Source organism: Hyperolius riggenbachi, chromosome 5 (assembly GCF_040937935.1).
Source record: "Hyperolius riggenbachi isolate aHypRig1 chromosome 5, aHypRig1.pri, whole genome shotgun sequence".
Taxonomy (NCBI): Eukaryota; Metazoa; Chordata; class Amphibia; order Anura; family Hyperoliidae; genus Hyperolius; species Hyperolius riggenbachi.
The window spans coordinates 142345843-142371501 of record NC_090650.1 but is presented as its reverse complement, the minus strand read 5'-3'; the positions used below and the strand labels follow the sequence as shown (position 1 = coordinate 142371501).

The 25659-nt window shown below is 43.3% G+C and overlaps 1 protein-coding gene across 2 annotated transcripts in view; it reads left to right on the top strand.

Annotated features, from left to right (window-relative positions):
- The window catches only part of CUL1 (cullin 1), a 143820-nt gene that overhangs the window by 57836 nt on the left and 60325 nt on the right, over positions 1-25659 (top strand). For both annotated transcript variants that reach the window (XM_068236336.1, XM_068236335.1), the window contains exon 2: positions 20779-21089. In XM_068236336.1, the coding sequence (XP_068092437.1) occupies positions 20950-21089 (140 nt within the window). In that variant the 5' untranslated portion in view covers positions 20779-20949. The remainder of the gene's footprint in view (positions 1-20778; positions 21090-25659) is intronic.

Below are 25659 nucleotides of genomic sequence, written 5' to 3'. Positions count from 1 at the left end.
ATAGCCTGCGGTGTGTCATTGGGATGCTGCGGTGCAACACAATCGGCAGTAGCTATTAATTCACCTGATGGGAAAATGCCGGTTCCCGATGATAAAAAGCTCCCGGGTGCGTCATACCACAATGCATCGAAACGCAGCGTCAGGTGTGAAAGTCTATGGACTTTAATTTTACCTTGGTTAACGCAAAGTTTCGACTTCAACGCAGAAAAAGGGCTCTGGTGTGAAAGAGCCTTAGAGACTCGCAGGGTCCTATAGGGTTCTTGGCTGACAAATGTCAACAGTATATATGCAGCAGAACCAGTCCATTCTGAGCTCTCTCAAGCTAATTATCAAGCAATATTGTACATGAACATGTTGGGGAGTATAAAATGATCCTGCAATATCTAAACTATATAAGCAAAGGCAAAACCATTCCAGCATTGTGCAGGTGTGCAATCTTGCAAATGGTGGAGAAGTTTTAAAATGTAACAAATTGTTTCTGGGGCATGTACACTTTATACATATAAGTTGAGACCCGGGGTATTTGTAGTTGATAAATTGTAATCTATATGTCACGTGGGCACATAACCAGTCTAAGAGAACCAGAATTCTGGCTGTTGTAGAGATATTACTCAATGATGCAAATACATTTAGAACTTTTTTTTTCTTCTGGATGTTAATTAATGCAGCTAAGGGGGTGGGCGAGGGGGGGGGGGGGTTAAACTTACCCAGCATACTTATTCTTTCTTCCATCTCACGGCGCCTCCCACGCTGCGTTCCAAGCCGCATCACGTGACTACAAACACATCCTCCTTCTGGGTTGAAGGAGGAAGTGTTTGTAGTCACGTGACGCAGCTTGGAACGCAGCGCGGGAGGCGCCATGAGACGGATTAACCACTTGCCGACCGCACGCTTATACCGTGCGTCGGCAAAGTGGCAGCTGCAGGACCAGCGACGCAGTACTGCGTCGCCAGCTGCAGGCTGATTAATCAGGAAGCAGCCGCTCGCGCGAGCGGCTGCTTCCTGTCAATTCACGGCGGGGGGCTCCGTGAATAGCCTGCGGGCCGCCGATGGCGGCTCGCAGGCTAAATGTAAACACAAGCGGAAATAATCCGCTTTGTTTACATTGTACGGCGCTGCTGCGCAGCAGCGCCGTAAGGCAGATCGGCGATCCCCGGCCAATCAGCGGCCGGGGATCGCCGCCATGTGACAGAGGACGTCCTGTCACTGGCTGCACAGGACGGATAGCGTCCTGTGCAGCCCGGATCACTGGGGGGACAGGTAGGAGAGGGAGGGGGAGGGAATGTCGCCGCGGAGGTGGGCTTTGAGGTGCCCCCCCCCCCGCAACATGCCACCAGCAGGAGCGATCAGACCCCCCCCCCTGCACATCATCCCCATAGGGGGGAAAAAAGGGGGGCGATCTGATCGCTCTGCGTGCCCGCTGATCTGTGCTGGGGGCTGCAGAGCCCACCCAGCACAGATCCCATCAAACAGCGCTGGTCCTTAAGGGGGGGTAAAGGGTGGGTCCTCAAGTGGTTAAAGAAGACGTATACTGGGTAAGTTTAACCCCCCCTCTCCCACAAGCTCAGCTGCATTAATTAAGAGGATGAAATCCGAATGAAAGTCATTCGGATTTCATCCGTCGCTCATCGCTGGTTAGTATCTTTTCAAGCAGAGAGGAAGTTCTGAGTTCAGGTCCAGAGGAGAGTTCTGGATATCTTTTACATCAAGCCATATACTGTTGCTATGGTTCCCAGCAAGTTTTCTAAATAAGTTGTAGCAGCTGCAGACCAAATATGAAAGACAGTTTAATTGCATCAAGTTACAAACTGGCCTTTGTAGTTATGACAAATGTTGTGTAGATTTTTATACTAAAGTGGGCGTAGTCATTTAATTCATGTAACACTTAACTTTCCCTACGCTCATATCAAGCAGTAGTTGTCGTATAATCGTCTCTAATCTTCTGTCGTTGAAAAGGTTATGAAAAATGTGGTTCAGAGCATTCCGTTATTGGTCTGCGAACATAAAAATAAAATGCATATGTGAATTGTGCTTTTGTGCAGATATATTGTCTTAATGGCATCACATTGTATTCACAATTTTGTAAATGTTCTGCATTTAAAATTCGTACAGCAAGTCTGCTTATTTTGGTGTGCGATTCGTGTTTCAATGCAAGTCGATGGAAACACTGAAAATGTGCATACAAATTTGTGTTTTGCTCAAAAATAGGCATGTGATTTTGAAGTCAGATGTATTTTCCTGTAAGTTAGCTTAATTGATATTCACGAAAAAAAATCGCAATGTGAAGTTTTGCATGCAAATGCATATAAAAGTTGCAGAAGTCCGTTTTTTCCCCCCTTTGTTTTCCTAGCATCCATTGAAAATCGTATTGTAATCATATCAGTATCCCATTTTAACAGGGTTGTGTGTACTTTATATCCACTGTACATGTGCCCATCAGACAGGACTGTGTATGCACTATTTGTTGTCCTTGGTGTCGCACATTGATACGCGTTGCTGAAAGCAGCTCAGCAACGCAATAGTGAATCCAGTCTCTGTGTATTGAAGGGCAGTGGCTTCCTTTTTATCATACTTGCATGAAAGCTGAAATTTAAGAACTTTGAGCTCTACTTGATCTGTTTGACCTACATGAAACCATTTATCCATATCCTTGCTAAGTGGCATATGGTCAAAATATATTTTACGTTCCATTTGATGAAACTGGCAAAATAGGTTTTCACTGTGGTTTGTGTGAAGTTTTTACTCAGAGTAGGCACTCAGTGATTTAACATAACCTTTTTGAATGATTTATAAATGTGCATCTTGTTGCTTTTATAAGTCACGACCAGGTTTTCAGTGACCTGCTGTTGACATTTGTGGTTATGATTATTATCTCATTAAAAATGTCCAGTGTTTGTGAAAATTATGACTGCTTAAGGTGGCCATACACTGGTCGATTTGCCATCAGATTCGACCAACAGATAGATCCCTCTCTGATCGAATCTGATCAGAGAGGGATCGTATGGCTACCTTTACAGCAAACAGATTGTGAACCGATTTCAGCCTGAAACCGTTCACAATCTGTTGTGGTGGTACTGCTGCTGCTGCCCCCGCCCGCCCGCATACATTACCTGCTCCGCCGGCGCGACTGCAGTCTCCCGGTCACCGCTGCTCTGTCTGCGCTCTGGTCTCCAGATCCGGCATGCCTCACTTCTTCTAGCCCGGCAGGAAGTTTAAACAGTAGAGGGCGCTCTACTGTTTAAACTTCCTGCCGGGCTAGAAGAAGTGAGGCATGCCGGACCTGGAGACCAGAGCGCAGACGGAGCAGCGGTGACCGGGAGACTGCAGTCGCGCCGGCGGAGCAGGTAATGTATGCGGGCTCTATTGCGTCGGTCGTCGGGCACTCGAACGCCGCTAGCGATGCGCTCTTTACCCGCGGGCGATCGACGGTTATTTTCCGCACGGCACGATCGACGGGATCGGACGAAATGGATCGAAATTCGGCGTGTAGCGTGAACGATTGGCAGCAGATTCGATCCCAGTGATCGAATCTGCTGTCGAAACGGGCGCAAATCGGGCCAGTGTATGGCCTGCTTTAGGGTGTGTTAGATTATACTGTATTTGTTACTTTTGTTGAAATCCTGATATTCATTAAATTCATTCAGTGACGTGAAACAGTGTAAAGTGTTAAGCTGGTAGACTAATGTGGTTGTTTTTGTGGTGTGAAGAGAAAACCTGTGTCAAAATATCCTTAAAGGAAACACAAGGTGAAAATAAACCTCCTCTTAAGGTACGTACACGCGTCTAATATTACTGAACTACTTGTCGTTCAAACCGGTCGTTTGAACGACAGTTTGGCGTGTGTACAAACGATCGTTAGACTGATAGCAGAAGTTTTGACAGATCCGTGAACTAACTGTCGTTCAAACGAAAGTTAGGTCCGTACATGTGTACAAACGACTTGTTGTTTGAAAGTCTATTAGTTTGACACTAAAGCTGGCCATACACTGGCCCGATTTGTTGCCGTTTCGACAGCAGATTCGATCACTGGGATTGAATCTGCTGCCAATCGTTCGCGCTACATGCCGAATTTCGATCCATTTCGTCTGATCCCGTCGATCGCTCCGTGCGGAAAATTACCGTCGATCGGCCACGGGTAGGGAGCGCGTCGCTAGCGGCGTTCGAGTGCCCGACGACCGACGCAATAGAGCCCGCATACATTACCTGTTCCGCCGGCGCGACTCACCCCGGTCACCGCTGCTCCGTGTCCGCGCTGGTCTCCGGGATGCTTCAGTTCCTCCTGCCCGGCAGGAAGTTTAAACAGTAGAGGGCGCTCTACTGTTTAAACTTCCTGCCGGGCAGGAAGAAGTAAAGCATGCTGGACCTGGAGACCAGAGCGGAGAAGACAGCGGAGACCTGGGGACTGAAGTCGCGCTGGCGGAGCAGGTAATGTATGCGGGCGGGGGGAGCGGCGGCAGCACCACCACCGCAACAGATTGTGAACGGTTTCAGGCTAAATTCGGTTCACAATCTGTTTGCAGTAAAGGTAGCCATACGATCCCTCTCTGATCAGATTCGATCAGAAAGGGATCTATCTATTGGTCGAATCTGATGGCAAATCGACCAGTGTATAGGCCCATACACACGTCGGATTTTTGCGAACGACCCGTCGTTTGAACGTTCCGTCGTTCGCACGTCAAATCCGGCGTGTGTACAGACTATCGGTCGGGTGATAAGACTGGTTTTCAATGATCTGCCGAGGCCGCAATAGCAGCATAGGGGGCGATATACAGGCTGGGAACGCAAACAATCACTCGCGTTCCCATGCCTGTCGGCCGGTGACGGCCAAACCGGAAGTCCTCGCCGGCGGGTACTGGGCCATCGGAGCGGGGCTGCAAGGGCACCGATCGTCTGCAGGGGGCTGAGGGAAGCCCCAGGTGAGTTAATCTAATATTTTTTTTTTTTTTACTTTAGGTTATCAAGAAGGGTGATGCTTGAAATCCTTCCTCTGTTAACCATGGTTAGCTGAAAGGAAACACGTGTAGTCATCATTGCGTTCCATTAAAAAAGGTCTTTACAAGCAATGATATTACTGCTAAAAAAACTGTTTTTGTGTTGTTGTTTTTTGCTCGCATGCAGGAAAACTTGGTGTATAAATATTATTTTATAACAGTGTTTTTGGGGCATCAAAAGTTGGCACAACCAATTGAAACTGCAAACACTCTATTTCATCTTCAGTTATCTGTGGACGATTGTTTGACAATATTCACTCTAGCACGCAACTGTGACTTGAGCTTGTTCATTAAGGAAGCATAGCAGGTCATTAATGATGGGAAAAATAGCATTTCGCTATGACATTGTGTGGTATGTGTATATGACCTCGGTGGAAACCTCATGGTTTTAATTATGGTTCTGCGCAGAACATGTTTTATGTTGTGCATGTCTTTTACTCATTTGTGCCAGCAAGCACGTGTTTCCCAATAATTGTGCAATAAATACGTGTTTTGGACCTAATTTGAATTGGTGCATTATATTTTTAATAATAATTTTTCCTCTTTAATGATATTACTGCTACTAAGATTGCGCCTAAATCGACCATTTATCAGATCTCTATGAACTTCAGGTACTGAGGTCCAGTTGTTGTAAAGTAGGCTTGAAGGTGCCCAAGAAAGTCGAGCAAGCGTCAGCACTGTCTCCTAAAGCCAATTCAGCTATGGGATCAGGGTTGCCACCAATGGAGAGCTTATTCAGGACTGGCAGCAGGCAGGTGTGAGTGCATCTGCACGCACAGGGAGGCAAAGCCTTTTGGAAGAGGTCCTGGTGTCAAGAAGGGCAGTAAAGAAGCCACTTCTCTCCATGGAAAACAACAGGCTGATATTATTCAAAAAGTACAGGGATTGGGGGATTGGACTGCTGATTATGGTAATGTAATTTTCTCTGAAGCCCCTTTCTGAAAGTTTGTCATCTGGCAAAATGACAAAGTACATTTGGCCAAATCTACTTAAAGTGGAACTAATCTCTTAACTTTCTGCTCTAAAATATTAGCCACAGCATGATAACCTTTATGGAATAAATAAACCTTTCATCACAATTTATGATAAATAAATTGACGTTTTGCATGGTTTCAGCAGAGAGCACTAAAAGGGTTAAGCCTCAGTGTTTACTGTATGTCAGAACTGCCTATGCAGAGCTCTTTTGCAGTCTATTCATTTGCAGGTAAGGGCTAATTAGACGCATTGTTCAAATCTTTGAACCACAGAACAAAGGGAAGTTAATTCTTCAGCAACTATATGTGAAATAGACTTTTAATTGTATGCTGTGCAATAGTTTGGGTCCAGGATAAGGTTGTCATCACATTTCTTACCTATCTTCATTTTAAATCCAGGTTACTTGCTAGTTTCTGCCCCTTCCCCCACAATACTCCCCCGAACTCTTCTCCGATGGCTTTAATTTTTGAGGTGATCTAGCCTCACCATCCTGCCAGACACCCCCAAGCAGCTAAAGCACCTCAGGACTGATTTAATTTTGATTGGTGATATCTTAATGCCTCCCACCCACCACAACCTTTCTTGCCACATTTCAAGAATCCCCACATAGCTTTCACATTGCCATCCTAAACTCCCACTGTGTCCCATACTATTCTCACTGTTCAGTATACTGGGTGGAGGTCAGTGATTGTAGTCCCCAGCAAGATGTCATTACTGAAATGTTTGGCAAGCAAAAAAGGGGGGTTATGGGGAAAGGAGAAAAGCTCATTTGGAGGGGCAGAGAAAAACTATAGCTGCGCTTTAAAATGCTTTTTCAGACTCATTTTTTTTCCTTCTCATTTAATGCAAATACCATTATGGTAAATGTACAGCACAGATCACCCGATCCTGCCACTGCATTTTACTGCAGGCTCAGCCTTTCCCCTCTATCAAATTTTACTCTTGACTGTTCATGCTTTGTTAAAATACAATATATTTTTGGGCTAATTTTCAGGGCTGTGGAGTCGGTACAAAATACTTCTGACTCCTCAGTTTCTGAAACCTCCGACTCCGGGCACCCAAAATGGTTCCGACTCCTTTGTCTAATACTTACCAGGGTTGTGGATTTTGTACAAAAATCATCAGACTCCTCAGTTCATGAAATCTCCACCTCCGGGTACCCAAAATCTGACTCCTCGACTCCAACTCCGACTCCACAGCCCTTCTCATTTTGGTCACAGCCATTTATCCACCAAACTTAAAGCGAACAGTAACTGGTTCCAAGTGCAGCAAAATAGGACAAAATGTGTTTGGAAATGCTCAACTCAAGCCAAACTCTATTCTGAAAAAATTAAACATAAGTTGCGCTACTTTGTAAGATCTTATTCAAAATTAAGGCTATGTGTTTTTTGTTTTTTTTTATGCTTTCACAGCCTTTAAAGAGAAACTCCAACCAAGAATTGAACTTTATCCCAATCAGTAGCTGATACCCCCTTTTACATGGGAAATATATTGCTTTTCACAAACAGACCATCAGGGGTGCTGTATGGCTGATTTTGTGCTGAAACCCATCCCACAAGAAGCTCTGGGACCGCGGTACTTTTGGCAGTTTGTTACAATGTAACAAGGTTCACAGACAGGAATTAGCTGTTTACAGCTGTCTCTAACAGCCAAAACAGCTAGCAGCAGCTACATAACCTGCCCACAGTAAAAATGTCACCATGTAATAAATGTCAGAATGTAAATCGGGGAGAGGAAAGATTTTACAATGAGCAAACACTGACTAAATCATTTATACATAATTATTGTAAAAATGAAGCACTTTTTTATTGCATTATTTTTACTGGAGTTCCTCTTTAAAGTCCGAACAAACACAAAACTAAAAAAGTCAAATGTTAAGGCCCCGTTTACACTTAATTCGTTGCTCTCAGTTATAACTGAAAGAAAACTTTTTCACAATGCACTTCTATGGAAAAAACGTGTACTAACGCACACCAACTGTTTAAGTGTAAATGGGCCCTAATGCAGTAGAATCCCTTTTTAGTAAACTTAAAGAGACACTGAAGCGAAAAAAAAATATGATATTATGACTTGTATGTGTAGTACAGCTAAGAAATAAAACATTAAGATCAGATACATCAGCCTAATTGTTTCCAGTACAGGAAGAGTTAAGAAACTCCAGTTATTTTTATGCAAACAAGCCATTAACTCTCCGACTAAAGGTGGCCATACACTGGCCCGATTCGCCGACGTTTCGACAGCAGATTCGATCACTGGGATCGAATCTGCTGCCAATCGTTCGCACTACACGCCGAATTTCGATCCTTTTCGTCCGATCGCTCCGTGCGGAAAATTAGCGCCGATCGCCCGCGGGTAGGGAGCGCGTCGCTAGCGGCGTTCGAGTACCCGACGACCGACGCAATAGAGCCGCATACATTACCTGCTCCGCCGGCACGTCTACGCCCGGTCACCGCTGCTCCGTGTCCGCACTGGTCTCCGCCGGCATGCTTCAGTTCCTCCTGCCCGGCAGGAAGTTTAAACAGTAGAGGGCGCTCTACTGTTTAAACTTCCTGCCGGGCAGGAAGAAGTAAAGCATGCCGGAGACCAGAGCAGAGACGGAGCAGCGGTGCCCTGGGGACTGGAGTTGCGCCGGCGGAGCAGGTAATGTATGCGGGCGGGGGGAGCGGCAGCAGCACCACCACCACCACAACAGATTGTGAACGGTTTCAGGCTGAAATCGGTTCACAATCTGTTTGCAGTAAAGGTAGCCATACGATCCCTCTCTGATCAGATTCGATCAGATAGGGATCTGTCAGTTGGTCGAATCTGATGGCAAATCGACCAGTGTATGGCTACCTTAAGTCTTAGTCGTGGAGAGGTCTTAGTCGTGGAGAGGGCTGTTATCTGACTTTTATTATCTCAACTGTAAGTGAACTGTTTACTTTTTCTCTGCTAGAGGAGAGGTCATTACTTCACAGACTGCTCTGAAAGAATCATTTTGAATGCTGAGTGTTGTGTAATCTGCACATATTATAGAATGATGCAATGTTAGAAAAAACACTATATACCTGAAAATAAAAGTGTGAGAATATTTTCTTTGCTGCTAATCTTCTAGTAATTTATAGTACACAACCAATTCACTATATCATATTTTTTTTTTCGCTTCAGTGTCTCTTTAAAGAAAACCTGTACTGAAAATGAAGTCAAAATAAACATACACAAGTCATACTTACCTCCTGTATAGTCTACTCCTCAATCTCTTCCTCCTCTCCTGCGTCCTGTTTGTCCACAAATATCAATGGAATTCTCTGTCCTCCATTTTGAAAATGGCCATTACCCCATAACAGCTTCCTGGTCAGCACACTGTTAAACTGTAACATCGCCCACTTGAGCCATAGGGAAACATGGACACATCAGTTCTCCTCTCAGCTGAAACTGACAGCAACTGATATATTTCAGATCTGACAAAATGTTGTCAGAACTGAAAGGGATCATTGTTAGAAGAAAATTGTGAGCTTCTGAGAGGAACTGATGGCAAGGTAATTATGTAATGTTTATTTGAAGTTACTTCATGTGTTTATTTTAAATAATTTTACTCAGTACAGGTTCCCTTTAAAGGAACCAAGCAAGTGATTTACTATATCAGAAATTGTCATAATCAAGCAGTATACTATAGTACTTTATTTTAATTCGGTCAATAATCGGGAGTAATTTTTTTCTTTTTCTTTTCAATGCTTCAGCAAGCGAACACAGTGTTTAAGCTAGATCAAAATGCAGTGTTCAATATGCAGGGATTTGCATTCATCAGCTTGCTCAGAAAGCATAGGTCTCACCAGTTAATGTACAGTAGATACAGTACTGATAGTGCGCTCCTCAGTCCACATTTCCATGCAGCCTGGTTGGTACTATAGCATTGCAGCCATGCATAAGCAAGTCACAGATGACAGGCAATTCTTTCAGTGATCAGACAGGATCTTGCACATGAAGCATAGCTCTCACTGGCTGTTGCTTTTGAGGTAATCCACACAGTCCCATAGTAATGTGCAGATGGCGAACAGACTATAAGGCTGGTTTCACACCAGGACGTTGCGTTTCAGGGGACGTTCTGGTCGCATAACGTGCCCCTAACGCAACGCCTGGTGCTCCCTGCTTTGGACGTCAGAGTGAGCCGCGTTGTGCAGCTCACTCTGGCGTCTGTGATGCCGTGATGCGCACTCTTGGACGCATGCGGCATCACGTGGTCCCGCCGACCAATCGCCGCACAGAGCGGCCGCTCCAGGAAGTAAACCCTGCACGTCACTGAGTGCAGTGAATATTAATTAGCCATGTGCCTGGCCGCTCTCCGCTCCTCCCTAACGTTACTGAGCAAGTGCCGCTCTGCCGCTTACAAAGTACTGCATGCAGTACGTTATATTATAGCGCAGCGTTACACTGTAACGCAACGTGGGCACTGTGAACAGCCCATTGATTTTTCATTGCTGTGCGGTGGGGTGCGTTACAGGCTGCTCTAACGTGCGCCTGTAACGTCCCACTGTGAAAGCAGCCTTAATGTCTGCCAACCTGTCCACCGACCGGGGCTCTTGGGCTTCGACTGATGTATGAGACATACTCCCGCCCACTTTCCACTATAGCCAGTTACAGAATACCACAGGGGACCAAAAACAGGTTTACTATAACTGAAGTTCTTTTCAGGGTTTACTATACCAGGCGTTACTCCCATACTTATAATGGTGCTTGGCAGGATCTGAACATTAGTTTACTATACCTGAATGTTTACAAAAGCAAGCAATCAGAATAAATGAACTTATACTACGCATAGAAGTAAAGTAGTTGACGGGATTGCCCCCCCCCCCTCCCCCCCTACATTGACCAGGTGTGCTTGCTTGAAACATATATCTTTCTTTTTTTTTTTTTTCAACTCATGCTGCAGCTGCTGAGTGAGTGACTCACAAATTAGGAACAATAATAGATGCCAGACTACATTTTACAGAAAACCAGCATTACAGTAGAAACCATGTGTTTACATGGTGAGATGGTACTTGCAGGTACAGCTAGTAGGTGAGAAGACTCATCTCTGATAACATGGAAGTAACAGGCTGTAGGGGTTCTTCTGTCTGGATAATTGCACAGCTGCACACTGCTTAGCTGCACAAGGAATTTTCAATTTTGATAATTTCTAAAGGAAATGTATACAATTTACGCTAGTCAACATAATGGCTTTAAAATTTTTGGTTTTCATCAGTTTTTTATTTAATAGAACGTTTAAAATTGCAGTCTAAATTTCCCCTCTGCACCAACAGGTTTGTTTTCTTATCTCGATATAGCAGAGCGACGTATTTGTTTCTATGGAGAAGGGATGGGGGAAACTGCACAGTTCCCTGCAGATCTGCCCGCAGGATCGTCCTCAGTTCTGTCGGGTGACAACAATGGTACATGTGTCATTAACATGTGACTGTGCTGGCCCACTCAACTCTTCCCCACTACCAGTTTTTTTTCTTTCATGCATCAACAATAAGAGATGAGACTGTTTGATCTTCATACAAAGCAGAGAAGTAAAGCTACGTACCCACGCTAAATTGAACGGCCAATGAAGAACACCTTGGGTTAGAGTCTTTTCGTGTGTATGGCAGTTCCCTTATGTCACCTAAAGATATGGCATGTTGGATCTTTAGTGACCAGTTGGGGTTCTCCCCACTCATTTTGCCAGCAGTAAGCAGCTCTGTCGTGGACCGCGTATCATCCTTCCGTGCCTCGCTCCATAGCAACAGACATATCACTAGCCTGCAGACTAGCAATGTTTCTGTATATTAGGCCCTGAAATGTCGCCCCAAAAATATAAAGTGAACATGAAGTGCAGTGTTCTCCCCAGAATTTTTTTGTCCAGCCGGGTGGCATGAAATAGTAGCCGGGTGGCATGAAAAAGTAGCTGGGTGGAGCGAGTTGAAAATTCAGGGCAACTGTGCTTACAGCATAGGAGGAGGTGAGGAGGTGATCCGATGACAGCCGGGTGGTCGCCAAATCTAGCCAGGTGGAGCACACGGCTAAAAGAGCCTGGGGAGAACACTGAAGTGGGGCAACTCACTTCAGGTTAGACACCTAAGAAAAGTGAAAGCTTTGGATACTCTTCTAGCTTTCAGTTCTAGCTTTCATTCATGCACCATACCTGGTTAAACTTCTTCAAACTGCTAGGTCGAATAGTACCTTGGTAGCCTTCTGAAAGCCTTCGGAAGTTTGAATGTCCCAGAATACTTGGAAAGATGAGCACATCCGTACTGTGCATGCAGGAGCCTGGACTCGAGTGTACAGAGTTTGGATGCTCTCATCTTCGGAAATGGGTCTAAGTGGATTATGAGTTTCACAAATTATGCTGCAAGATTATACAACACAGCTAAAGTTTTCTTACCTATTACCTTGTTCTGGTCAATTTTTATGACCTCCTTTCGATGTCTTTAATGTCTCACCTCTTTTTGGCAAGATTATTTTATTATTGACGTTGCAGGCATCTACACCTTAATGTGTCAGCAAGATGCCAATTGTTCTGAAGATGGAATGCTGTGCATGCGTTTCCTTGTAGGAAGGCTGTGAATAATTTGTCACAGGATTTTTGCAGAGATCAGTTATTCCTCAGGTATAAAATTAAAGAGAAACTTTGACCACGGATTGAACTTCCAATTCCAATCAGTAGCTGATACCCCCTTTTCAATTGAAGTCGATACGATTTTACTGTATCGCTACCACCACATTTATAAAGGGCTTAGCTTTTTGCTGTTTTAGCAAGGCAAAATGTATATTTAGTTTTCCAGGGGATTGAGTACTGCTGTTTCAGGTCAGTGTTCTCTCAATTATCACGTTAGTATTTTATAGGGAGTTGTTTGTTACGTCTCCTTTGTTTTGTGACGTCCTTGCCTATCGCAAGTTTGGCAGTTTTTATTTCCTTTGATATGTTGGGATTTCCCTTGTGTAAGCTTATGCCACACTTGGACAGACGTTCCTTCACACTAATGTTGGAACCTGAGCACTTGCAATAAAGTTAAATTGTGTGTACAAGATGCTATATTGTGCCCGCTGGTTTCATTTGTATTTTCCAGCACAGGCATTATGGTGAAGTTTTTAAACACTGATATACTACATTTTGACATGCTTTTCTTAGCATTAAGGTAGCCATACACTGGTCGATTTGCCATTATATCAACCAACTGACAGATCCCTATCTGATCGAATCTGATCAGAGAGGGATCGTATGGCTGCCTTTACTGCAAACAGATTGTGAATCGATTTCAGCCTGAAACCGATCACAATCTGTTGACCTGCTCCTGCCGCCTGTCCCTCCCCCCCCCGTATACATTACCTGAAGCTGGCTCCGGGGCCTCTTCTCTGCGCTGCACAGCATCCCGCACCGCATCCCAGCGTACACTGTGTCACTCCGTGACCAGGAAGTTCAAATAGAGCGCCCTCTATTTGAACTTCCTGGTCACTGGAGTGACACAGGAAGTTAATGTACGCTGGGATGGAAGCAGGAACAGAGTGGTGCAGCGCGGAGAGGATGCTCGGGAGCCAGCGTCAGGTAATGTATACCTGTATCGGATCGGCCGCCGCTAGCGACGTGCTCCCTACCCGCGGGCGATCCACTGTAATTTCCCGCACGGCGCGATCGACGGACCGATCCGATTTCGGGAGGGAATCGGATCGGCGGGTGCGTTTAGAGCAAAAGTTTGGCAGCAGATTCGATCCCAGTTCAGTCCAATCCAGAGAAAAAAATATTTTGGGATGCTTCACATGCAGCAGGGGTGTGTAGACCTAGGATACTGGCATCCTAGTCTCTCCAGAGAATGCAAACAAAGATAAGTCTGCACTCCAATACATCAGCCATAAAGGTTGATTGTAAACAGAAGAGCATCTGTAATAAAGCTGCCTATTAACGGTACAATTTTTTCACTAAATGCAATCTTTTGGTGCGATTTGAATGACCGTAAGTAATCTGAAGGCAATTATTGATCACATTTACTGAACGATTCTTTCTTCAAATTTGATCATAAATTCCAACTTTCGGATCAATGTGATCCTATTAAGCAATCGACCGAAGAATCATTATCGATTGCCTTTATAAATGGCAAATTTTCTATACAATGTGATTGTAATAATCGCATTGAAAGATCACATGTGGTGAAAAATTGTACCGTTAATGGGCACCTTAATACATATGATTATTTCAGGGTCTTGTACTGTATTTACACTGAGGAAGGGGTACACTTAGACCCTAAAATGACCTTCTATATATTACAGATGTACTCCTTTTCGCAATAAGCTTCCATGGTTGAAATATTAGAGTGTGTGGGCTTCTCTTATTTTTGCAGTGCATATGCATGTAAATATTTGTGAAACTGAAGCTTGTGGTTTGCCTTTGCACTTCTCTGCTGGAACAGGTAGCACGCTTGCGTAGTGGTTAGCACTCATCTTGCAGCATTGAGTCGGTTTTGAATCTGCATGGAGTTTGTATGTATATTCTCATTTTTATTTTCAGTTAAATAGTTTGTTTTATAAGTTTAACTTTTCCTGTACTGGAAACAATATTAGACTTATGTCTTTGCTCCTAATGTTTTATTTCTTACCTGTACCACACATACAAATCATTATATCATAATTTTTTTTCGTTTTAGTGTCTCTTTAAACTGCGGTTCAGGAAATGCTTTTGAAAACAAAGAAACTCTGTTTGTTTGAGACAGGGCTGTGGAGTTGGAGTCGAGGAGTTGGAGCAATTTTGGGTACCTGGAGTCGGAGGTTTCATAAACTGAGGAGTTGGATGATTTTTGTACCGACTCCACAGCCCTGGTTTGAGAGGTGTTGGGAGCATAGCAATTAATCATTGAAATTGGCAAAATAAACCCTGAGAACCTCCCATGAGGAGATGGACTAGTCCAAAACCTGTCGGTTCTGTCAGATTTACTTTTTTCTCTGGAGTGGTCTTTTTACCTCCTTAGCGGTATGCCCAACACTGTGTCGAGCATGCCGCTGCAAAGGCTTTGCTGCCGATCGGGACCCGCCGGAATGAATCTATTTGTTTATATGTATCCATTACATGCTAGCTAGTATTGTCTGCCGGCACCCCCACGATTGGCCGCAATCCCCCCCCCCCCCCCCCCCCAATTGCCCGCTAGATACATTACCACGCTCGGATCCAGCGATCTAGCAGCCTCCCACTTAGCTCCGGTCCTCACTATGGGGAGGATCGGGACTGCGCATGATGTCAGTGACGTCGTGTACGATCCTCCCAATAGTGAAGACTAGAGCTGAGCGGGGAGGCTGCACCTATCGCGGGATCCAAGCAGGGTAATGTATCCAGCAGGCAATCTGGGGGGAGCGTGGGGGGTCCAGAGGTGTCGGCAGACAGTACTAGCTAGCCTAGTGCTAGCTAGTATGTAATGGATAAATTTTAATCATGCAAAACCTCCTGAGCGGTATAAGGCTCAGGAGGTTAAGAATGTCCGTGTCAAAAAGTGTAGGTTGAGCTCTGAGGGAATTTTGTATAGCAACCAGTCATATTCCACTTGCCTTTTAAAACTGCTGTTTAGGAAAAGGGGTTTTCATGGTTTTCATATTCTTTCTCTGGACTTGCAGGGCAAAGTTTGTTTCTCTCAGTTCTATATTTGCATCGCTGTAAGGTTACCCTGACTCTATGATATGCACTACTGTTCTTACATAAAGATAGTTGGTGATATATGAATGTATAGGTCTGGAACCTTCTGCTTTCTTTTTTTTTTTTCAGGCGTTGGTTATCTTATCTGTTTTTTTGTACAGCAGTATGGCTTGTTATCCCACTCTGTGAGTCTTGGGTATTGAATGGGATCATGAAAGGCCTTGAGCTAAGATTTACGCCTTTCTTTTGATGTTTTTAAATCTTTGAGGCTAGATTCACAGTGGGACGTTGCGTTTTGATGCCACGTTAAAGTCGCACCGCAAGCTTACAACGCAACGCGCCCAAAAAGTGGCAACGCAGCGTTACCGTCGCATACAGCAGATACAGTAAAAAATACAGGCAATGAAAAGTATGCATCCAAGTCATTACTGAGCATGTGCAAACAGTCCAACGCAGCTAATAACGTGTATAACGCACTGCATGCAGTACTTTTACTTAACGTGCCGCGTTAGTCACTAACGTAACGTGTGCACTGTGAATGGGGCATTGATTTTTCATTGCAGTGAGTTATTCTGCGTTAAATGCTGTTTTAACGTGCGACTTTAACGTCCCACTGTGAACTTAGCCTCAATGTAACATTTCTTTTCTTCATTCAACATTGTTACCAGTTTCATTTAGTTTTCTGTTTTGGGGGGTGAATAATAAATTAGTGATGTAGTTAATAAAAAACAAAAAAAAAACTGCACAGTTCTTATGCTGGGTACACACGATACATTTTTCCGCTCAATAGATAATTCCCGACATGTCCGATATTCCTTCCGATCGATTCTGCCCTCTATTTCTTATAGAATTAAAAACAATGGTGCACAAGCCAGCCTGGGGCCCCGGGAACTCTCACCGCCCGGGGCCCCAGAACCAGCATGTAACACCATATGTGAGCGCAGTCAAGCCCTGGAGCTGCCACCACCAGGAGCCTGTCCCCAACTGCTCTGAAACTTACCAAACACACAAAGGGAAATACTCCCAAACAGTTCTCTGCTGCTTATATAAAGCCTTCAGGCTGCTTATAAGCCAATCAGAAGTGCGCACACACGTTACACCTAGTCTGCAGTAATCAATTAAGCAGAGGCTGAGCAAATCAGCCAGTCGTTGGAGAGGGCTTCAGTTGCATATAGACAATGGCTATATGGCCAGCAGGGGGCACCAGCGTGCAGGATGTTCCCTCTCATCTGCCCCCCTCCTAACTAAACTGCATGCGAATCTACAATTAAATTAAAAACAATAGTGCACAAGCCAGCCTGGGGCCCCGGGAACTCTTATAGAAGTGAATGGAAAAAGATAAGAAAAACGAGTGGAAGATAAGCGAATCGAGCGGAAAAACGTATCGTGTGTACCCAGCATTACTGAGGAGCGATCAGAGCCTTCTGGTATATATAAAAGTGGTTTCTGCTAATACAGATTTATAAACACTTCACCAGCGGCAGCACAATGGTACAAAAAAGTAAAACATCAATAAGTTGCCTATAAAAAGCACCTGCCACATTTTGGGGAAATTGAAGTAATGCAAAAGGTGTCGTCATACCTGTGTTGTGTTTTTGAAAGACACTGATCTGATGCAGCTGCCAAACACTGACAACTGGGGCATTGCTGACTGTGAAGTTTCATATTTCATGTTGCCTAGTATAACATACTAGCACACCGCTGGTAAGAAGGAGAAATGTGGGCACAGAGAGTCAGCACACTGTTATGAATGCAGTGAATTTATTGCTCATAGCATGGAATGTAGAGGAGCTGGTAACAATTTAATGGTGCTAATATTAAACCAGTGTAGCATTCCTGTCTAATACTTCTGATGAATCATTGCTGTGCTGTAGCTTTACAGTTTAATGAAGTACCCTGGTATAACAATACGGTTCCCATTAGCTATGCCTGTCAGAAAATCTACAGTCAACTATATTTCTTATGTTCACTTTAATTGTATTTCATGTTTGTTGTGCTGCTGAAGTGAAAGTGTATCTTTTTAAATTAATGTTCTACTCTTAACAAAAAAGCAGCCCTCTCAGTTCAGACCTGTGCATTATTTTTCAAATATTTATTGCAGATTTGACAGTTTGGTTGTCTCTGCAGAGGCAGCCACATGCTTAGCTCAGCCTTTCTGACAGGAATGTGACTGTTGGGTGTGTCACGCTTTTGATTAGTTCAGCTGATGCTCCTCTAGAATTGCAATGCATTCTTCCTACTGCTGTTAATTGCACAAACAGAAATAAAGGTGTGTACACACGCACTATTGTAACAAATGACTGGTCCGTCAGACCCTCCCGCGGCACGGTTGTTCTGCCGACAGTAGTATGTGAGTACAGGCTGTCGGCAGACTGATAAGACTGTTTTTGACTGATCCGCCTGAACTGAGAGGTACATAGAGACTTCATTATATCCCTTTAAACAATACCAGTTTCCTGGCAGTCCTGCTGATCAGTTTCTGTCTGTAGTGTTTGAATCACACACTCCTGAAACGAGCAGGAAAATCTTGTCAGAAACCTCTGATATGCATGCTTGTTCAGGGTCTATGGTTAAGAGGCAGAGAATCAGTCGGACAGTCGGGCAACTTGCATTGTTTAAAAGGAAATAAATGTCAGCCTCCATGTCACCCTCAGTTCAGGTGTGCTTTACAATCTAGGAGGTTGTTGAACATTGTACAAGGGGAAGGGATATTGATGGGTAGAAAAAAGACATTGGCCTCAATTCACTAAGATCATGCTGGAGATAAGGCAAGAGAAAACTTACCTCCACACAGTGAGAGAGTTATCTTATCTCTTCATTCCTTAAGTTACCTCCTCTGTAGTTAATTTACCCCCTCTGTAGTTAATTTACCCCCTCTGTAGTTAATTTACCCCCTCTGTAGTTAATTTACCCCCTCTGTAGTTAATTTACCCCCTCTGTAGTTATTTTCACATGCAGTTAAATAACAGCTTGTCTTTAACTCTGGAGTTATTTTAAGGATTGGAGAGTTAATTTAAAGACAGAAGAGTTAACTTTAGGTTTGCCTGAGGTAAAATGTTTGCTGAATACTACATGCCTTATCACCATGGTAACAACTCTAGAAGAGTTATTAAAGACAGGAGATAATCTTAGTGAATTGAGGCCATTGTCCTCAATTCACTAAGCTTATCTCCTGTCTTTAATAACGTTTCTAGAGTTGTTACCATGGTGATAAGGCATGTAGTATTCAGGAAACATTTTACCTCATGCAAACCTAAAGTTAACTCTTCTGTCTTTAAATTAACTCTCCAATCCTTAAAATAACCCCAGAGTTAGACAGGCTGTTAACTGCGTGTGAAAATAACTACAGAGGAGGTAACTTAAGGAATGAAAAAATAAGATAACTCTCTTTGGCCTGGTGCACACCAGAGGAGTTTTTCTGAGCTTTTTGAGTTTTTAAATCTGCTGCTAATGTTATCCTATGTGTCTGTGCACACTGGAGCAATGAGGTTTTGTAAAAACCCCATAGCATTACATTGGGAAATGCTTTTAGACGTTTCAAAAGCTCTTCCCAATGTAATGCTATGGTTTTTTTTACAAAACCTCATTGCTCCAGTGTGCACAGACACATAGGATAACATTAGCAGTAGATTTAAAAACTCAAAACGCTCAGAAAAACTCCTCTGGTGTGCACCAGGCCTCACTGTGTGGAGGTATTTTTTTTTTTCTCTTGCTTTATTGTCTCCAGCATGATCTTGGTGAATTGAGGCCAATATCTGTTGCAGTGAGGGGTATAAAATAATTTAGGATACCCAGTTTTACATTAATTATCCTGTTTCCAGCATCAGAATTACTTTCTATATCTATATATAGCTATATAATGGTATATATGTATTGGTAATCACACCTTTCTAATGAAGGTTAGACCATTCTGGGAGATATTTTTCACTGGCTTTAGGCTGGTTTCACAGTGGGACTTTAAAGTCCCACGTTACAGCAGCCTAACTCACAGCACTGTAAAATCAATTGTGCTGTTCACAGTGAACACATTGCGTTACATAGTAACGCAGCACGTTTAAACAAAGTGCTGCATGCTGTACGTTATTCTGGGCTAAGCCACGTTAGACTGTTTGCACATGTTCAGTAATGTTGGAGGAGGAGGTCGTCTCTCCTCCTCCTCAGCGGCCAGCCACATGGCTAATTAATATTCACTGCACTGTGGTGACTCGTGGTGGGACTGTAGTGTTGTCCGGATCATGAACTTAATCGTTCATTTGATGCAGATCTTTTTTGTGAGTCGAATCATCCGGATCATCACCAGTGTTGCCAACTCATCCCTTTAATTACTGACACATATGGATTATACAGGTTTTGTGGCTATTTAGATGCAGTTAAGGCACTGATTATGTGCAAATAGCCCCAGAACCTGTATAACTTAGATGTGTCAGTAATTAAAGGGATGAGTTGGCAACACTGATCATCACAATGAAAGATTCGGTTCACAGTGGATGTCTGGAAGAAACAGAAACATACAGAATGTACAGTGCAGGGAAAGTCCTGTCCTGCTAGTCATTTCACCCAGTCTGCTTCCCTAGTAAAATGATTCAAATGATTCGGTTCAAAGATCCGGATCTTTTCAATGATCCGATTCAAATGATCCGAATCCTTGAAAAGATCCGGACTTCCTATCACTAACCTGGAGCGGCTGCTTTGAGAGCTGCATAACGCAGCTCAAACTGACGTCCAACTTCAACACCACCATGCGTTGCGTTAGGAGCACGTTATGCGACCATAACGTCCCCTAAAACGCAACGTCTTGGTGGGAAAGTAGCCTTAGAACACATGGTAAACATTCTGCAGAGATCATCTGACAGGACTAAAGATGTCACTACCTGTGGTAAATTTCAAATCTAAAATATATTTTACAATGGGCAGACACTGACTAAATTATTGTGTGTAAAAAAAAAAAAAAAAAAAAAAAAAAAAAAAAGAAGAAAAGATAAAAGGTGTTATTTTCGCTACAGTTCCTCTTTAAAATGTATAGTTGTCATTGCCTCTCTGACTTTGCAAACATGTATAAATCACAGAATTAACAGCATTTAAAGCTGCTTTGTCATTTCTCCTATTTTCCTCAGATAAGGATATACTATAGCATTTTGCTGTGTTTCCAGTACAGTGCTATAAATTGTATCTCTAATGCTTGTATCTTGTATCTTTCAGGTTCTCTGACTAAAGACTATTTATTGGCCCGGTCAAAGTATCTTCACACCAACTGCTGCTTGGAATGTGCCAGTATTGTGCCATCATATGGAGGATTAACTAACACAGTGTATAAAGGTTCGGCGCAGAAGGACTTGAAACAGGTGCAAGTGAAACAACAGAGGGGAGAAAATGTCATCAAACAGGGGTCAAAATCCTCATGGACTTAAACAGATTGGCTTGGACCAGATCTGGGATGACCTGCGGGCCGGCATCCAACAAGTTTACACTAGACAGAGCATGGCAAAATCCAGATACATGGAACTCTACACGTATCCTTCAATAATGTCAAAGCTCTGCATTTTTTCCTGTAGCTTGGTGAAACTGGAGAATGAAAAAGTAAGGCCTTAACATTCGAAATTCCTACTGGAGAGAATACATTTAAATCTTGATAAATAAGCTTTGGGAATATTGCTACCAGTGTCCGATTTGTTGTCTGACATAAAGTTTATGCACTTTTGTGTTGTTGGTTGTTGGGATTCACAAAAAGATTGAGAATATGCCTTCTTGCCAATGACCTCTCATCTTTAGGTGGACGCGATACATACCTTACATTTAGGATGCTTCACAATTAGGCTTGTGGGTGTGCTTTAAACCAGTAACTTTGGATGTGTGATTGGCTCACCAAGATAAAAGGTATGGTACCACCCACTTCTTTCAGGCCCCATTTCCACTGGAGTGCCGTATCAGTCTCTGAGGCGGACACAGGTGTCCTGTGCAGCTGCAAATTTGTGCTGGATTCCCTCTGCTGTGTCAGTGCATAGCAATGGGGATTTGGACGCAATATCTAAAAATTGATAGCGGCACCTCACAAACAGTCAGTAGGCTGAAGTTTTTCGTGTGCCAGCAGTGGAGATTGATTTATGCTCGTTTCAGACCCAGTAGAAACCTTTAAGATTGCTTTTAACCTGCTGATATCTTCTGTTTTTAAAGCAAGATTGTCACCATAAAAATCAAATTTCAACAGCAACTGGTCTGAGTGTATTAAGTGATAAAGATGCTAATCCTGCATTCAAAACTTTTTCTGCTGTTATGGTTTGGAGTTAACACATACCTTAGCAGCACTGGCCCTTGGCAAGTGCCATTGCCAAACAGTTGCACGCTGGGGGGTCTTTTTATCTATAATATATTTATCCTCTTCTCTTTAGTTCCCCCTCCTTCTAATGATGTAAGACAGTGCACTTTCTAGTATAGACCTCAGTGGGAGTGTTTGAGGATTCTGGGAGGAAAGTGGGTAATGAATACTCAATTAGCAAGAGGCGAAAAAAAGTGAGGGAGGAAATGTCAGAGGTCAAAGTTAACCAAGATGGAAACTATGTAGAATAGGATTCTCTGCTTCTCCTTTGTAAAATTCACAGGAATCATTACGTGGACAGTGCATCACATCTGTTATGTAAGTAGAACTAGTATTTATCTACTTATGTATGTGTTTTTTTATTCTGAAGAAGTGAAAAATGCATGGGGTGTACTCGGCCTCACTTGCTGAAAGTAAAGCAATTGTAGTATTCATTACTTGATGAAAGAACGGACACCTTTGTACAATTTTGTATTGGGTATAATCTTGGGCTTTAATGTTAACCTGACAGCACCTGGTTTGTCACTCTAGAGCTGTAGACCTTTTTTGTTGGTGAAGGAACTGACTGGTTACTTTTAATCCCTGTATGGAGTGCTTAAAGGACACCTGAAGTGAGACTGGTATGGAGGCTGCCATATTTATTTCCTTTTAAACAATACCAGTTGCCTTGCCATACTGCTGATCTTTTGCCTCTAATACTTTTAGCCATAGCCCCTGAACAAGCCTGTGGCAGAGCAGGTGTTTCTGACATTTTTGTCAAATTTGACAAGATTAGCTACATGCTTGCTACTGGTTTGATTCAGACACTACTACAGCCAGATGGATTAGCAGGATTGCCAGTCAACTTGTATTGTTTAAAAGGAAATAAATATGGCAACATCCATATAATTCTCACTTCAGGTTCCCTTTATTAAGATATGTTGGAGCCTAGGAGCACAGTTAAAGTATAACTGGGTGGGTTAAACATACCTGGTCCAGCCCCCTCCACGCGGATTGCTCTCTCGCTGCCCTCCACAGACTAGTGGATCTGTTAAACCTGTCCCAGAAAAGTCCTGCAGTCAGCGCAGGCTTGCTCCCCAGTCGTGCTCCCGTGGCCGGGAGTGCTCTACTCCTGCGCAGTACTTCTGTGCAGAACCCTCCTGGCCACGGGGGTGGGCAGTCGGGCCATGCATGTGCACTGTGCCGCGGGCCGGAGGACTTTCTGTACCCAATTTGAGAATATCCAAAAGGCGGAGGACGATGGTGAGGGAGCGATCTGTGTGGAGGGGGCTGGAAGAAGCCCCAGGTATGTATAAAACTTTTTTTTTCCTTGCGTCGCAGGTTCTCTTTAACCACTTTACCCCCAGCGGTACGAATTTCTCCGCCCCTTTTTTCCCTCCTGAAAAAACCAGGGACGGAGAAATCCGTACCTTCCGCGCTACCGCCGCTGTCCGCGCTCCCGCCGCTCGTGCGCACCCGCCGTTCGTGCACGCCGCCGCCCGCTCGCCCGGAGATCAATGAACGGGAAAATCCATTCCCGTTCGTTGATCTAACCCCCCGCAATGATCTGCTGCTTCTTTCAGAAACAGCGAGATCATTGTGCGTCTCCCAGCCTCCTACTGCTTCCTGTAAGCGTCCTTCCGGACGCTTACAGGTCGCATGTAAACAAACACTCTGTGGCCATCTTGTGGCCAAATAGTAAACTACACCCTAAAAGCATTTTACATATACAAACATTACATTTACACAATAAATTAACTCATTACCTCCCACACTCCCCAATTTTTTTTTTTTTTTTTGTAATTAAAAAAAAAAAAAAATACAATAAAAAAAAAAACATAAATAGTTACCTTAGGGACTGAACTTTTTAAATATTTATGTCAAGAGGGTATAACACTGTTACTTTATAAACTGCGGGCTTGTAATTAGGGATGGATGCAAAACTGGAAAAAATGCACCTTTATTTCCAAATAAAATATTGGCGCCAAACATTGTGATAGGGACATAATTTAAATGGTTTTATAACCGGGACAAATGGGTTAATACATTTCATGGGTTTTAATTACAGTAGCATGCTTTATTTAAAAACTATAATGGCCGAAAACTGAAAAATAATAATTTTTTCCCACATTTTTTCCTATTTCCCCATTAAAACACATTTAGAATAAAATAATTCTTGGCATAATGTCCCACCTAAAGAAAGCCTAATTGGTGGCAAAAAAAACAAGATATAGTTCATTTCATTGGGATAAGTAATAATAAAGTTATAGACGAATGAATGGAAGGAGCGCTGAAAGGTGAAAATTGCTCTGGTGGTCAGGGGGTAAAACCCCTCAGCGGTGAAGTGGTTAATGACAGTGGCCTAGATCTGGGAAAAATGTAAAAGTACTGGACCAAACCTTGCAGTATTACTCAATATCCACAGCCAAAGTGAATTTTATAGAACCAGCTTACAGCAATGAAAGTTCACCTTTTATGGTAAAAAAAGCTTCCTGATTTGTTATAAAGGCCAGTCATGTTTAATGCCAGCTTATGTTTGCCCAAGTCAATGTCTGATAAGAAATGATCTGTAGTGTAGCCTTCCAAGCTCACTTTATAGCTTGCTGCTTCAGCACAAACCTAAATCACCCGTCACAGATCAAAGCACACAGTGAGGAAGAGACTTCCAGTTGCCTCTTCCATGGGTGTGTTTGGGTCAGGCTTAAAAAGAAACCGTAACCAATAACTGGCCTTCATCTCAAACAGTAGCTGATGCCCCCTTTCCCATGAGAAATCTATTCCTTTTCGCAAACTGATCATTAGGGGGCTCTGTATTGCTGATTTTGTGGTGAAACCTGTCACACAGTGTGATGTCAGCACCTCACAGCTCTGAGATCCTGACATCACACTGTGGGAGCCTTGTTGCATTGTGGGAAATGAGGCATATTTCCAACTGCCAAAAAAAAGCAAGCAGCATCTCCTTCCAGTGACGTCACCTGCCAGAAGTAAAAATGTCACCATATGATAAATGTCAGAATGTAAATCAGGGAGAGGAAAGATTTTACAATGAGCCAACACTGACTAAATCGTTTATACATAATTGTTGTTAAAATTAAGCACTTTTTTATTACATTATTTTCACTGGAGTTCCTCTTTTAAAGTGGGATGAAAGTGCAAATGAAAAACTTTTACCTATTGCTAGGCACAAGAGTTGTCTAGTTTTCCCCCCTACTTTTTGTCTTTTAAATAGATAAATGTATGCATTCCGGTGCTGTGCCTGTATACCAGAAATTGCCTAGCTGCAGGAATCTCTATTATCGTTATAGCTTATGACACTCCACCTCTTCCCTAATAGAGATGCATTGCTGTGACAATGGCTGATGCATCATTCAGAAATGGGCCCGAACTGCACAGCTTTCCACTGGCCCAATACCGTTGTCAGTCACTGTGACGTTAGCGGTTTAGGAGAGTAGAAACTCGCACAGTTCGGGTCTGTTTCCTAATCTATCAGCTGTTTCCATGGCAATCTTCGATGCATCTCTACGATGGATGAGGCAGGGAGGAGTAAGCTATTGGCAAAAGAGAGCTTTCTGTATCTTTGCACTTTCTGGTGTACAGGTACTACACAGGGACACAGGTGGAACACAGCCAGTAATGTATAAATGTATTTATAAAACAAAACCTTGGGGGAGAACTTTTGTTACACTAACTACTCTTGCATCTATCAATGGGTACAAGAGTTTTCAATTTGTACTTTCATGCCACTATAAGTGAGCCAAGGCAGCTAGGTTGCAAATGATTTTCCATCA